The sequence below is a fragment of the Maniola jurtina genome, chromosome 11 (genome assembly GCF_905333055.1).
Source record: "Maniola jurtina chromosome 11, ilManJurt1.1, whole genome shotgun sequence".
NCBI lineage: Eukaryota > Metazoa > Arthropoda > Insecta > Lepidoptera > Nymphalidae > Maniola > Maniola jurtina.
In genome coordinates this window covers 1,270,587-1,284,499 of record NC_060039.1, presented here as the reverse complement: position 1 = coordinate 1,284,499, position 13,913 = coordinate 1,270,587, and the positions used below count along the sequence as shown (strand labels likewise).

Genomic DNA, 13,913 nt, shown 5'->3' with positions numbered 1-13,913 from the left:
AAAAGTGATTTTTTTGAGTCAATAAAAGTACCTAATATAAAAGATAAAAGTACAAAAAGTTATTCATATCAATAAAGCTCGCAAAACCTTTTATCATTACGTTAACTATTTTCAGGACGCAAAAGAAGAATTAGTACGTCAGACCAAAGAAGTAGAAGAGCAGAAGGAAAAGGTTGCCAAGCTTGACCATTGGCTAGAGTCTATTAACAATGAACTCAAAGAAACAACAACACAGTCCGACGTGTTCACAGAAGATGATATTATTAGATATATTGAGATTTATGAAAGGTATTTAAGAGAATATGAAGAATACGAAATTATTATAAAGTCAATTATCGTGACGATTCGTGATGATTCTAGTCAGTTAAAAGGAAAGTTATATACGACGAGTAAAACATTAGAACAAACAAAAAATCTAGTCATTACTGAGATTGAGAGGTTAAGACAAATATTGATTCACCTACGCATAGTGCCAGAAGTAGAAATACCCGTAGAAGAAGATATATCACAAACAGACAGAACGATTGATTCGACATCTATGCCTGAAGAAATAGTTACGCCACGAGAGCCCGAATTTGTTAAATTTGAGGAAACTGTTGTGGAAAAGATGGCCTCACAGAAATCGGCACCCACTTCTGAACAAAAAACTGAGCTTAGCCAAATACAATTACCGATTAAAGAAACTGAACCTAGCCAAAACGATTTACCAGCCAAACAAGATGAACCAACCCAAATCAATTTACAAACTAGAGAAAACATAATATTAGAACTGAATGAGAAAGTTCCTAATGTGACTATCGAAACACAGACGGGTAAGAGTCTTATGTCAGATGCCCCATCTCTTGCAGATAAATCTATAATATGTAAGCCGGAAGAAAATCAGAAGGTTGATGTGTCTATCACTTGTGCACCACCACAAGAAGTCGAGGTACAGACAAGTGAACCAAAGTCATTGGATAAAGATATGCTTGAAAATATTCAAGTAAAACAAATCATATCTGAAGGTCATGAAACGATTGAAATAGCTAGTCGTCCAGTTATAAGAGAACAAATTGGTGAACAGACATTATTTGTCGATGCTCATTACAAAGATAATAACTTATATAAAGATTCACAACTCAACATCACTCATTCATTGCCTCAGTCATTTGAAACTGTCATGGTTGAGCCTGATGAAACTACCACGGAGGTGATCGTTGATGCCGATGGCACTAAGAGAATAATAGTTAAAAAGGTTAGGAAAACGCTCGTGACTCGACAGCAGGTTCTTGAAACTCAGAAACATCAAACTCAAATATTGTCCTCTGATAGTATTCCACAAGATCAATCTCTCGCTCAACTGACACTTCATGGAGACCAAGGATCTAGTACAACAGTTTTAGATGATGGCGGTGTGAGACATATTCAATATCAAACATATGGTGGACAAATAGTTTCAGAGTTACCTGGCAGTGAAGTTTCTATACAGGAAATAACATCAAAACCTGATATGATAATCACAATGGAACAAGGAATGAAACCTGAAGAAATTCTTCAACTTGCTGAAGGTGAGATACCACCACTAATACAAACGTCCTCTTCAAGTGTTACTGCAGTTGTACAACAAGTTACAAAAAGAATAATTCAGACAAGACGTCGAATAATCAGACGGGTTGTTATAATTGATGGAAAAGAACATGTAACGGAAGAGGTAATTGAAGAGCCAGATAGTGTTGAAGTTCTAGAAGAACAAATTCCAAGAGTTTCTATTAATGTAAAAGATGGTGGCTTTACTTCTGGAGTAGATAACGGTGCTGATAATAAAGGTCAGCCTCCGAAAAAACTTCCAGATCAAGGAAAGAATGATAAACCACACGATGGAGGTAAAAGTTTTGACACAGATGAATACGATAAGCCCCAGAAATCATCTCTTTCGGATTTTGATAAACATGATAAAGAAATCTTAGCTGACGAAAAACCACCTTTAGAATCTAGATCCCGCGTCTCTGCAATGCAATACCAAACAAAAGAATTCTTACAAGAAGAAAGTAAGAGAGACAGGCAAAATCAAATAATTCCACCAGTTGAAACAATTACGATAAGTAAATCTTATTCACCTGAGCAATTAAAAGAAATAAATACACAAATGTATGATGTTGAACGTCCTGTAGTAGATCAAACAGGAATGTATACAACGCAAATAATGAAAAACACGGAAACAAGTTCTAATATTGCAACTGTTACGCAAACGGTAACACGTAAATTAACCAAAACTAGAAAACGTATTATCAAGCATATACAAATTATTGATGGTAAGGAACATGTCACTGAAGAAATCATTGAAGAACCAGATGAAGTTGAAATTATAGAGGATGAACCGCAAATTTCGCACTTTGTACAAAACCAGGGCAGTAAATCTAAACGTATAAAAATAATACGTCAAGTGGAAATAATTGATGGTAAAGAACATGTTACCGAACAAATCGTAGAAGAATCGGATGATGAACCGTATGATTTAAATGTACTTGATAAAGAAAGTGTTAAATTTGATCAACCCAATATAACAGAAATTGTAGTTCAGGAGACTGTTCCAAAGCCTCTTAATGTAATTCCTGACAACTCAAAACCTTTATTTGTAAGTGAAACTGATAGTGTTTCAAAGCTACAAATATTACCAAAAACTTTTGAGAAAGTCACCACAATTAAACCTATAACAAAGGTAACAAGAATTAGAAAACGTATAATAAAACATATAAAGATCATAGATGGCAAAGAACATATAACTGAAGAAGTTATAGAAGAGCCAGATGAAGTAGAAATAATCGAAGGAGAGCCACAAGAGTCACATGTTATTCAAGAAGAAGGTATTAAAACAAAGCGCATTAAAATAATACGCCAAGTTAACATCATCGATGGTAAAGAGCATGTTACGGAACAAATAATAGAAGATACAGATGACGAATATCTGCCTGATTCAACCATTACAGCTGAAATAAGTGTTGACATTAATAAACTAGACCAAGCAAATCAACATCTTATAGGTGCTACTAAAAATCTAACAAGCAGTGGAGTCGATTATATAACAGTTTCCCATACTTCAGTTAGTTCTACTGAAGCTAAAACTCCTATTTATGAAAACATAATGGACAACAAGCTGACTACAAAACAGTCAAGTAATGAAATCATAAACATAACAGATACTTCACATCAGTCAGAAGAGGGACCAGGGCTGAAAACTGATAAAAATAAATTACAGGATAAGCCTGACAAAATGGAGCTTACCGAAATTATTAGTACTCAGCCATCCAGTACAAAGTCTGGAGATAGAAATCTTACTGGCTTTAGTGAAGATTTGATTGCTAGTGAAGTTGATTATTCAACAATATCACAAATATCACTTGAAAAGGCTCATGATGATGTCGCAAATAAGCCAAAAGAACAATTCTCAGTTTATACGAAGGAGCCGATAGTAAAAGGAAAACAAAGTTTTGAAATAAGTGTTGAGGAACCTAGGAACATAGATAAAATGGGTCTGAAAATAATTGAAGAAGAAATACCAACAGTGAAATCAAAAACTAATGATCAGCCCGATACAAATGCCAAGACAGACGCCATTTACGTAGTGGCATCTACTGACATCTCAAAACCAGATCAATCAATAATTAATATGACTAAAGATTTATTAGGAAGTGAAATTAGTCATACAACTACTTCACAAACTTCTGATAAAATTTCGAAAGTAGTTGTTACACCACAACCACAAATTCTGAATGTAATAGAACCCAGCAGTCAATCTTTAAAAGTCTTGGGGGCAACGTATGAAACTGAAAACTTATCAAAACCAGCAAGAGATTCTGACAATTCCAAGGTTGAAAACGTTGTTTCTAAAGATTCGCCACTTGAAATGCATCCTAAAAGGGACATTGAATATGTAAAGCAACAAAATGTAAGTGAATTAGATAATAAGGCAAACATGCAAGATCTTAAAACAGAAAAACTCACTGATAATGTAGCTAAAATTAGACCAGATCAACAACTAAGCATATCACATAAATCTGAAGAGCAGACCAGGAAAAGAGAGGTATCACAGGTCGATTTAAATAAATCGCTAGTTTGTGAACAAAAACCTGTTGATATGTCTGAAATGAATAAAACTACTAAAGAAGAAGAAAAGAAAACTTTTGTTCATCCCGCAACAGCAGACAGTGTTAAACGTGACCGATCTCAGGAGGAATTCATACCGGAAATAATTCCACCTATTGAAAGTAAAGAATTAAAAGATACATCAATTGATATATCACGAAGTTTAATTGAAAGTGAAATTGAGCACTCAACAGCTGTTTCGCCAAAGTTGGAAACTAAAACATGCGATACTTCCTCTACAGCCCGAAACGAAAAAAAATTGCCTCAGAATGAAAATTTTATTACTATGCAAGAAATGGACACAAATATAAAACAAATGGGGGTTGACGGCCAAGGTCTTGATGACCAGAAGAATTTACCCACTTTAGATGAAACTAAGTATATTAAACATACCGAAGGCGATAAAGATGTTATTTTAGAAAAACAAAAGTTATCCAAACCAAAAAGTGAAGGAAAAACAATTGATACTCATTCGGCAATACCACAAGACGATGGAAAATTAACTAAAGATATAAGCTCATCTATTCAGGAAAACATATTTTTTGGTCCTGATACACCAAAAATAATTTCCACAAAAAGTGAACCTGAAGAATATGAATCTGTGATGGATGCTACCAAAGATTTATTAAGAAATGAAGTTGACCGATCATTATTTGAAATTGCTAAGGAAATAAAACCTGCACCGACTCAAGAATTAACTGAAAATATAGGATCAGAATATGAAATCACAAGCCCAGATTTAAAAGTTGATTCACAAAAAGTAACAAAAGTTACCAGAACTAGAAAACGTGTTATAAAACACATAAAAATAATAGATGGGAAAGAATATGTTACAGAAGAAGTCATAGATGAACCGAGCGATGTGCAGATCTTTGAACAGGGCCCTAGCGAAATAATCACTTTGCAAGAGCAAGGTGTGAGAACCAAACGAATCCGAATCATAAGAAAAGTGCAAGTAATTGATGGTAAAGAACATGTATCAGAACAAATTATTGAAGAACCAGATGATGAATATGTTCCCGACTCAACGGTAACAGCTGAAATCGATTTACAACTAACTCAAGTAGCACCATCTGAACAAGACGTTTCGAGTCTTCATGAATATGTTGAATTTACTCCTATAGATAAAAGAAGAGATGAAATAGACATGGAAGAAATTAAAGATTTAATCCCAAGTTCAACCTCGAAGCCTCCAATCCTAAGCGCAACAAAAGAATTCTTGGAAACCGAAGGTTATTATGATTCACCATTGAACATTAAAGAAGCTAAGCTGAAAGAACCGGATGAAAACACAATTTCAGCTACTGAAATGTTATTGAAAGCATTAACTGTTCAAGATGAATTTTCAATCGGCAAACCGGATGAGATTATAAAATCGGAGATACAATCGATAGGTAAGCCACATACTATTCAGGAAGAAAATAAAGGAGTAAAAGAAAGTGTCGTTAAACATGAATCTGAAATTTCACAAGTTGAAAAAGACTATCAATCGTATGAAAGCGACAAAGATCATACTGCGAAAGAATATCTTCAAACTGATTTACCCATAGAGGTACCACCCGTAGATATTGCTTCAATTCCATATAAAACTGAATTGAAATTAGAAGCCGAAGAGCCTAAAGTGCAATATCATACTCAGCCATTGGACCCTTTAATACAGTCAGAAAGAGATTTATTATCAGTTACAACACCTATTACAACGGTTGCGCCTATTTCAAGTGCTGATATTATTTCGCTACCCACGAAACCGAATACAGAATATGATGTAACGGCTTTCATTGAGTCAGAGCGTCTAGATACACATTTGCGAAATGCAGTGCCCGGGGGTTTTATTGAGGGACGAGGTAAGATACTACAAGAGGACAATGTCGAAAAATCATCGCAAACCTCACCTAAACCCAAAGAGTCAGGTAATAAAATGCAAACATTTGATATTTCAATGACTATTGCCAAAACAGATGAAAGTAAAAAAGTTGAACCTAAAATTGAACTTGACATTAAATTTGAAGAACTTGATAAGACCCAGCCCACGGTAACTGTATGTAAAGAAAATGTTCAAGCTACGCTACCAACAGAAATAACAATTACAGAAGAACACTTTAAGAAAAATGTTGGCGATGATACAGACAAATTAAAACCAGAAGCTCAATCGACTCCAACTGAAGCTATAAAAGAACTACAAGCTACGCAGGAACTTTCAGTAATAAGTCCTATAGATACTCTTACAGAATTGACAAAAGAAAAGCAAATCATAAAAAATCCGTCAGAAGAAAATATTCCTATACTGACTCGATCTTCGGATGCAATCAAAGACCAAGAAATTATACTTGAAAAAGAGATTCCTATAGGCACTCCTATCGAATTGACGAAAGAGGAAAAAATCGTAAAAGAGCATTTTGTAGAGACTCCTGTTGAAGTAATAAAAGACCAACAAGTCACTCAGGAAATTTCAGAAAAAAATATTCCTGCTGATACAGAATCTTATGTCGAAACCGATAAAAGTATTACAGACACAGAAAGTTCATCGTTAAGAAACTATGTGGAACTACAGACACCTACACCCATTGAATCTCCTAAGCCTACAAGTGCCTTACTAGAAACAAAGGTAATTGAAGAACCTTTATCGATTTCAACACAGGTTGAATCAATCTCAGAGAAAGGTTATGAACCCGAGGACATATCTATTGTTAAAGAAATGGTACCTGAAAAGAAAAAGAGGCAAAAGAAACGAAAATCTCATGCAGTGAGTGAAGAAACAATTTACCCAAAGCAAACTACAACAGAAGACGAAACAGCCGTATCTACACCTGTAGAAATGGAAGAGCCAATCCATCAAAGAAAAATCAAAACAAAAAAAGGCAAAAAGAAAGTACCTGTTGACGATACCATGAATAAACCAGATGCCAGTCCAATGCAATCACCTGAAACAACTAAGGCTGAAAGTCCAAAAGTTGGAGAAGAAATTGTAACAACGTCGCCTCAAGATGAATCTTACCATACTATTAGTGAAACCTCGGATATTAATACAGTGAAGATTGTAGAAGAATGTGTGGGAAGTAGTCCAGAAATTCATAAAGAAATGGCTACTACTGTTACTTATCCGATTCCTGTAGTTGAAGAGATTGCTACTACAGAATACTCAGTTCAGACCTCGCCAGAAATACAAGATTTAATAAATGATGATAAAGTAGAAATTGTAAAGGAAACGATTGACACTGAATTACAAACTTCACCTATTCCTGTTAGTGAAATAGTAATTCAAACTACACCTGTAGAAGATAAGGACGCAGACACCCAAACTTTAGACAGTATAACTGTCGTTGAGAAAGTTGAAGTATCAAATTCAGAAATACAAACAAGTAGAGCTGAATCACCAGAGCAAGTAATAACATCCGAAGTAACTACGCAAGTTTTGCCTAGGGATATAGTGACACCTGACGACAAGTTTTCACAAACGTCATCTCCTATAATGGAAGAAGTCAAACAAATTGTAGAAAAGGATAGCCGAGAAATACAGACTTCACCACAACCAACAGTGCCAAAAGAAGAAAAGAGTACGGAAATTAGAGTTGAAACTACTGAGAGTGATATTCAGACTATCAAACAAGAATCAATAGATCAAGAAACTTTAACTTCACCCATAAAGAGTAAAGAAGTTACGGAAATGAGCATACAAACGCCTGAAGTACCTCTTGTGCACTCTTTTACTCAATCTGATTTTATAGAAACCGTAGCGGAACCAGTTGTTGAGATGCCACTAAGCCCTCGTTTACCGGTATTGGATACCAAAATTGTAACAGTTGATAGTACCCAGCAAACATCACCAAGAATATACGAAGAAGATTTTAAACCCGATACAAAACAAATTACCACGGTCGATACACTACAGCAGACATCTCCTAGGGTAGACTATGATATTACTCCTGTCATAACAAAACAAATTACAACGGTCGATACTCTACAGCAGACATCTCCTAGGGTAGACTATGACATCACTCCTGTCATACCACCCTTAGATTTGGACGAAAAAGAAGTAATATACACTGATAGTGTACAGCAAACTACACCTAGAGAGTATCTTGAATCACCAGTATTTCAACCTACGACAGACAGAGAACAGGTTATTATGGCCGACTATACTCAACAAACTTCTCCGAGAGTGTATTCAGAAGATTCCATATCAACATCAACTGACGAGCCCTATGAAGTGCATCTTCGGGCTCAAGTTTCTATTCCACAAGCAACAGACCGCTTTATTGAAAATGAACGCGATACTGAACAAATGTCTATACTAGGTGATTCGTACAAACAAAAAAGAAGAAAACCCAAAAAGAAAATTGATTCACCGCTACAGTCACCTGGAAGCTTATCAGATCCTATCAACGCTGAACTGTCTCTTTCTGTAACACCTACGAGTGAAGATTTATCTAGCAAAGAAACTTCCTCAATAGATGAAGGTATTTCTCAGTTAGCTAGTCCTGTCTTACTTCAGCAAGAGAGCTATATCATAACACAAAGACCGTCATATTCTGATGTCGTACAAAGATCAAAATCAAAATCTCCGTCGCCTAGTAAAACCATAACTGTTCCAAAATCTGGGAAAGCTAGATTACTCAGTACACTTGAAAAACGCACACAATCAATAAATGATCCTCAAAAAATATCAGAAGACACGATGACAGTAGCACTGTTTGAACCCTCCGTTGAAAAGTCATATGATCTACTAGTCAACAAAGAATTGGATGGGTTGAAAAATGCTGTCAATAATAATGATGCTGCTAAGACTGAAAAGTATATCATTACCGTAGTTGAAACTATTTCCATTTGGTTAGAAGAAATTCAATACATAATTCAAAAACAAATTATTTCTGGGTCAAAAGAGTCTATTAAGCCAGAAAGAGTCAAAGACGTAGAAAACTATATTCAGCGCCTTAAGGAAACCGTATATAGTACAGAGGTAAATGAAGAAATCATTACATTGATAGAAACATTGACAAGACAAGTTCATGCTGTCAATAGTATGAGAGATCAGAGTGTGGTAAAAGTAAAAGAAGGAGAAAATGAATGGGATAAATTCATAGTAGATGTTAATAAACTAAGTGAGGCCGTAGAAAAGGTTAAATCTCGAACTGATCAATTTATTATGAGTGAAGCGCCTACACACCAAAAGCTTGACGATCTCGACCAAATCGAAATAGACAATGTTGCAAACTTAGAAAGCATCAGAAAAATGTTCCGAATTTATAGGAACCTTTTGGAAACTAACCGTAAAAGAGAATGTCCTTCAATATTATACATCTGTAACGATGATACTAAACAAGTTGAGAATACAATAAATACAGAAAGAGATCGTCTATTACAATTGTCATCACTAGCCGAAGAATACGAACAAACTTTACAGGATTTCGGTCAGATAACTGATGTGGCTGAAGCGCTACTTGATGGAAAGATCATCGTATCTAACTTAGATCACTTACATGAAGAAATACAGAAGCATCGAAAATTCTTTGTAAATCTTAGTCACTGTAGAGCTATTCTAGAATCACTCGAAGATAACCTAGATAGTGAAACCAGAGCAAAATATTCGTCTTTACATCATTCTTTGCACGACAGAGCCACAATTATAATTGATAGAGCTGCTGGACGCGCTCAGCAAATGACTTTAGCTGCTTCAAGGTGGAGTGTCTTAGATCAGGGTATGAAAGAAGAGCAGCAGTGGCTCGTAGTAGCTCAGCAAAGAATCCCAGATCTCACAAACGTTACTTCTATTGATCACGAACAGTATATTAATCTATATCAATCCATCAGCCTCGATGTTTCACATCACAATGCAAAAATGCTTCGATTACTTTCTATAACAGAAGGACTTCAGGGTTTAATTGTTTGTTCGGGATTAGAAACAGAATGTTCAATAGCACTTGATACGTTATTAAAACTCCAAGAAGACATTGACTCGAGACTGACACGTCTTACAGCTTTTAAAGAAAATTGGGTCACATACGACTACCTCATTGACAGAATTGAAGGCTGGATGAAACTGGCTAACAAAGAGCTAGAGCAAATCACTCCTGAAAACATCACAACTACTAGCAACCTACGTCGGTTCTGGGAACTCAAAGCACAACATGAAGTTCATACCAACTTGAAAAATGAATCCGGAGTCCAATTTGACAAAGCATTAGAAATTCTACCTATTTCTGATGAAATGGTACAACGTCAGTTCTTCTCCAAAATTGAAGATAAATGGCGAGATTTATCAACAAGAATAAGTAATATCCACACGTCTGCCATACAAAACATCTCTGACCGTGACGTATCCTCTAGTGAAAAACTAAATATTCTTGAGGATGAAATGAGGGAGCTACGAGCGATGTTGGATGGTTTGAAGGGAGTAATTAAAAGTGATGACGAACTTAATCTGTACATAGAACGATTGCAAGTGATGACCAGCCGTATTGATAGGATACAGAATGAACTCGGCAGACTAAGTTTACTACCTACAGCGGAGTCTGAACGTCTCGGTGCACTATTGTCTCAGTCTGGTTTATTAGACGATCAAATAGCTGAAGAGCTGGAGCGGAGTATGTTGTTAAAGGAAAAGATTGATCACGTTCAGGCTGGAATAGCTCGTTGCCAGAAGAATCAACGACGAGCGAGACTAACATTGGAAGAATGTGAAGCAGCTGAACGACTGGGCAGCGACGTAGTTGAGAGGGCATCTCAAAACTGTCAGAAACTTCTGGAAGATGTTTCGACGCAATGGAGAGATATTCTTGCCTTACGACAAGCGCTGCACACACTCCCGATCAGTCTACGAGTTTGTGTTTCTCCAGTCAGCGTAGAAAAAGACATTTCTGCCTTGCAGGTAATTTTTAGCTAATTTTAATAGTAATATTTTTAAGTAAAGAGTCAACATGTCAGTTTCATAAAGCATTTTTTCTGCAGATCAAAACAATAAAAATTTCAAAAATATTTTAAACGTGCTTTCGATAGTTATTATATAAAAACTCTCCAACATCACTGTGATGAAGTATTATCGGAGTTTTGATTGTGGATTACTATGATCGCCATGAGGGCAGCATCTTTAAGTTCTTTAGTATTTTCATTGTTAGCTAACTCCTTTTCGTCTTTAATAATTTGTTGTTACAAAACTGATCAACAGTAACTTCTCTATCCAGGAAACTCATGCAGAATTGGAGACAGCTTGTAACGAGCTTTGCATGAGGCTTCGTAACAAGCTGCATCTATGGCGACGGTTCGAGAGGCAGCTGGAACTGGTGCAGGGTGCCGTCCGTGAAGCTGACTACATGGTGGAACTGCTCACGGTGCAGGGTCAGGTGGATTATGACCGCCTGCTCAAAGCTACGGAGAAACTCGAGGTATGCCAGTTTTTTCCGACTACAGAAGTTTGTAATTCTTAGCAGTTTAGTATGTCAGCTTTTCGGTGCCGTCAAGAAACTACTCATAAGATTTTAATAATCAAGTTTCGTAGATTAGTTTAGCAGCAGCTGTTGGAGTGTCATAGACCATTATAATGTTTGACGGTTTTTCTGATGCAGTGATGAGAGCTTTGATCTTATTAATGTGAGAGGTTCCGGGATTGAACCCGTTGGGTCAATTAGGGAATTCATAATTTTTGAACGGGGCTTAATCTGGTAAAAGCGTAGCACGAATTCAGCAAATTCCTTAATATGCCAGCATACTAAATTTTATGAATTGATTAAAAGTTTAACTAAGATATTCCTGAGCTAGTAGCTGTGTGGCGGCATAAAATTTGACCTATAAATAATTTAGGTTCTGATGTTCTCATATTTTTGCCACAGACATTGAGCGAGTCCCTCTCACGACGAAGCGGAGAGCTGGTGGGAGAACTGAGGGACGCTGCAGCGCCATTAGAGGCCAGCACCGAGCCTGGCATCGCTGCCAAGCTGCGCAAAGAGCTGGACGACGCAGCCGCCGCGTACGAGCATACGTGCTCCAACCTTACGCAGCTCTGTGACAAGTAAGTAAAGTGCTTTCCTTCTGGCATTTTCTATGCATATATAGTTTCTCCAATTTATACTATGGATTCATGATGCACAATCAGCACTTTATTGCTTTATTGTTCGCCTGCGAGCGACATTACTCACTTCACACTAATTGCAAACCCTCGGGTGAAATACATATTTCCTCAACCTCACACTTCCGGCAATGAAGTAAGTTGAACGAAATATAATGTAATGAAGTAAAATGAATGAATAAAGTTAGTGTTTCTCTTAAATTGTTGTAGGTTCAGATTTAATCACAGTTGATGTCAATTTAGTGTGTAACCATGGGGTTGGCATAGTTTTAAGTTACCCATAAAAGCCCCTTAAAATTGTTTATCAGATTAATAAAGAATGCCCCTTATGTTTCCAAGCTACACCTTATTAACTTCGATCTCCCTTCCACCAGGTACCACAAAGCAGTAGATCTCTGGAGGAGGTATCGCGAGGCTGCGGACAGTGTTCGAGCTTTTGCTGACCACCACGAGACCTTCCTACACGCCCTGAGACCCAACGACGCTCCTGCGGCAGCACAGGTTAGTCTTGGCATTTTTTAGAGTTCCGTACCTCAAAAGGGAAAGCAAAACCCTTATAGGATCACTTTTATCTATCTGTATTCTACGTTTTTACGGCCTATGAGCACCATTGATATCGAAACTACCTTTTAGCTGAACCCATTGTACCGAAATTTGGCACAGAGATAACTTGCATCCTGGAGATATACTTAAAATATTTTTTATCCCGGAAAATCAAAGAGTTCCCATGGGATACTTTAGTAAGCTTGCGCAACTGAAGTGGCAATGCGCAGGGCATAGTCCAAAAAACTTTGGGGTCCGAAGGTGCTAGAGTGGTGAGTTCGCACATGTGAAAGTGCAGCGTTGGAATACTTCCCACTAGGTGAACAGACAACATCAAACAAGTCGCAGGGAGCCGCTGGATTCAGGCGGCGCACCGTGGCATGTGAAAATCCCTACAAGAGACCCATGTCTAGCAATGGAGTCTATTGGTTGATGATTAAGAAGATGGTTTAATAAACCTAAATCCACGCAGACGTAGCCGCGGAGATCACGTAGTTGCTTAGTAAAGTCAATGACATTTTTAGCGGACGTAGGAGCGAGTGTAATCAAATTGGTATGCGAATGCAAATTCAGCGCAATACGGTGTTTGACAAAAAACAGACAGACAATGAGTCATTTGCAGTAGTAGTGTCTACTCTCAATAAGGCAACTAAAAAACGCACCGAATTGAGAACTTCTTCCTTTTTGGAAGTCGGTGAGTAACAAACTGATAGAAATAGGTCTTACGTAGGTACTTATTAGTTTTAATAGGCTAAGTGCGACTAGGACTCTCACACGAAGGGTTCCGTACAATCGTACAAGAAATTAACACTTTTTTTTTTAAATTTCGTTGACGGTCATTTTGAATTCTTAATTATTTGTTGTTATAGCGGCAACAAAAATACGCATTCTGTGAAAATTTCAGCTCTCTACTCATTACGGTTCACGAGATACAGCCCGTTGACAGACAGACGGACAGACGACGAAGGCCTGGTCCCGTTGGCACCCTTCGAATACAGAACCCTAAAAACATGCCCAAAAATTATCATGTTTTACTACTATTACCAACATGACTCTTACTTTGGCTCGGACAGATATTGTTAAAGCTACCGCTAACACAGGTTCTTAGTTTCGCACGCTCGATGTTTACACAACGGCAAATACCTATCGTCATGAACCCGCTAAATGCCACCGATGTATGTTATCCTAA

The 13,913-nt window shown here is 37.1% G+C and overlaps 1 protein-coding gene across 9 annotated transcripts in view; it reads left to right on the top strand.

The window, feature by feature from the left end:
• Positions 1-13,913, top strand: part of LOC123869376 (nesprin-1) — a 186,773-nt gene that overhangs the window by 144,756 nt on the left and 28,104 nt on the right. For all 9 annotated transcript variants that reach the window (XM_045912259.1, XM_045912265.1, XM_045912261.1 and 6 more), the window contains 4 exons: positions 116-10,987; positions 11,301-11,501; positions 11,946-12,124; positions 12,556-12,682. In XM_045912259.1, the coding sequence (XP_045768215.1) occupies positions 116-10,987; positions 11,301-11,501; positions 11,946-12,124; positions 12,556-12,682 (11,379 nt within the window). The remainder of the gene's footprint in view (positions 1-115; positions 10,988-11,300; positions 11,502-11,945; positions 12,125-12,555; positions 12,683-13,913) is intronic.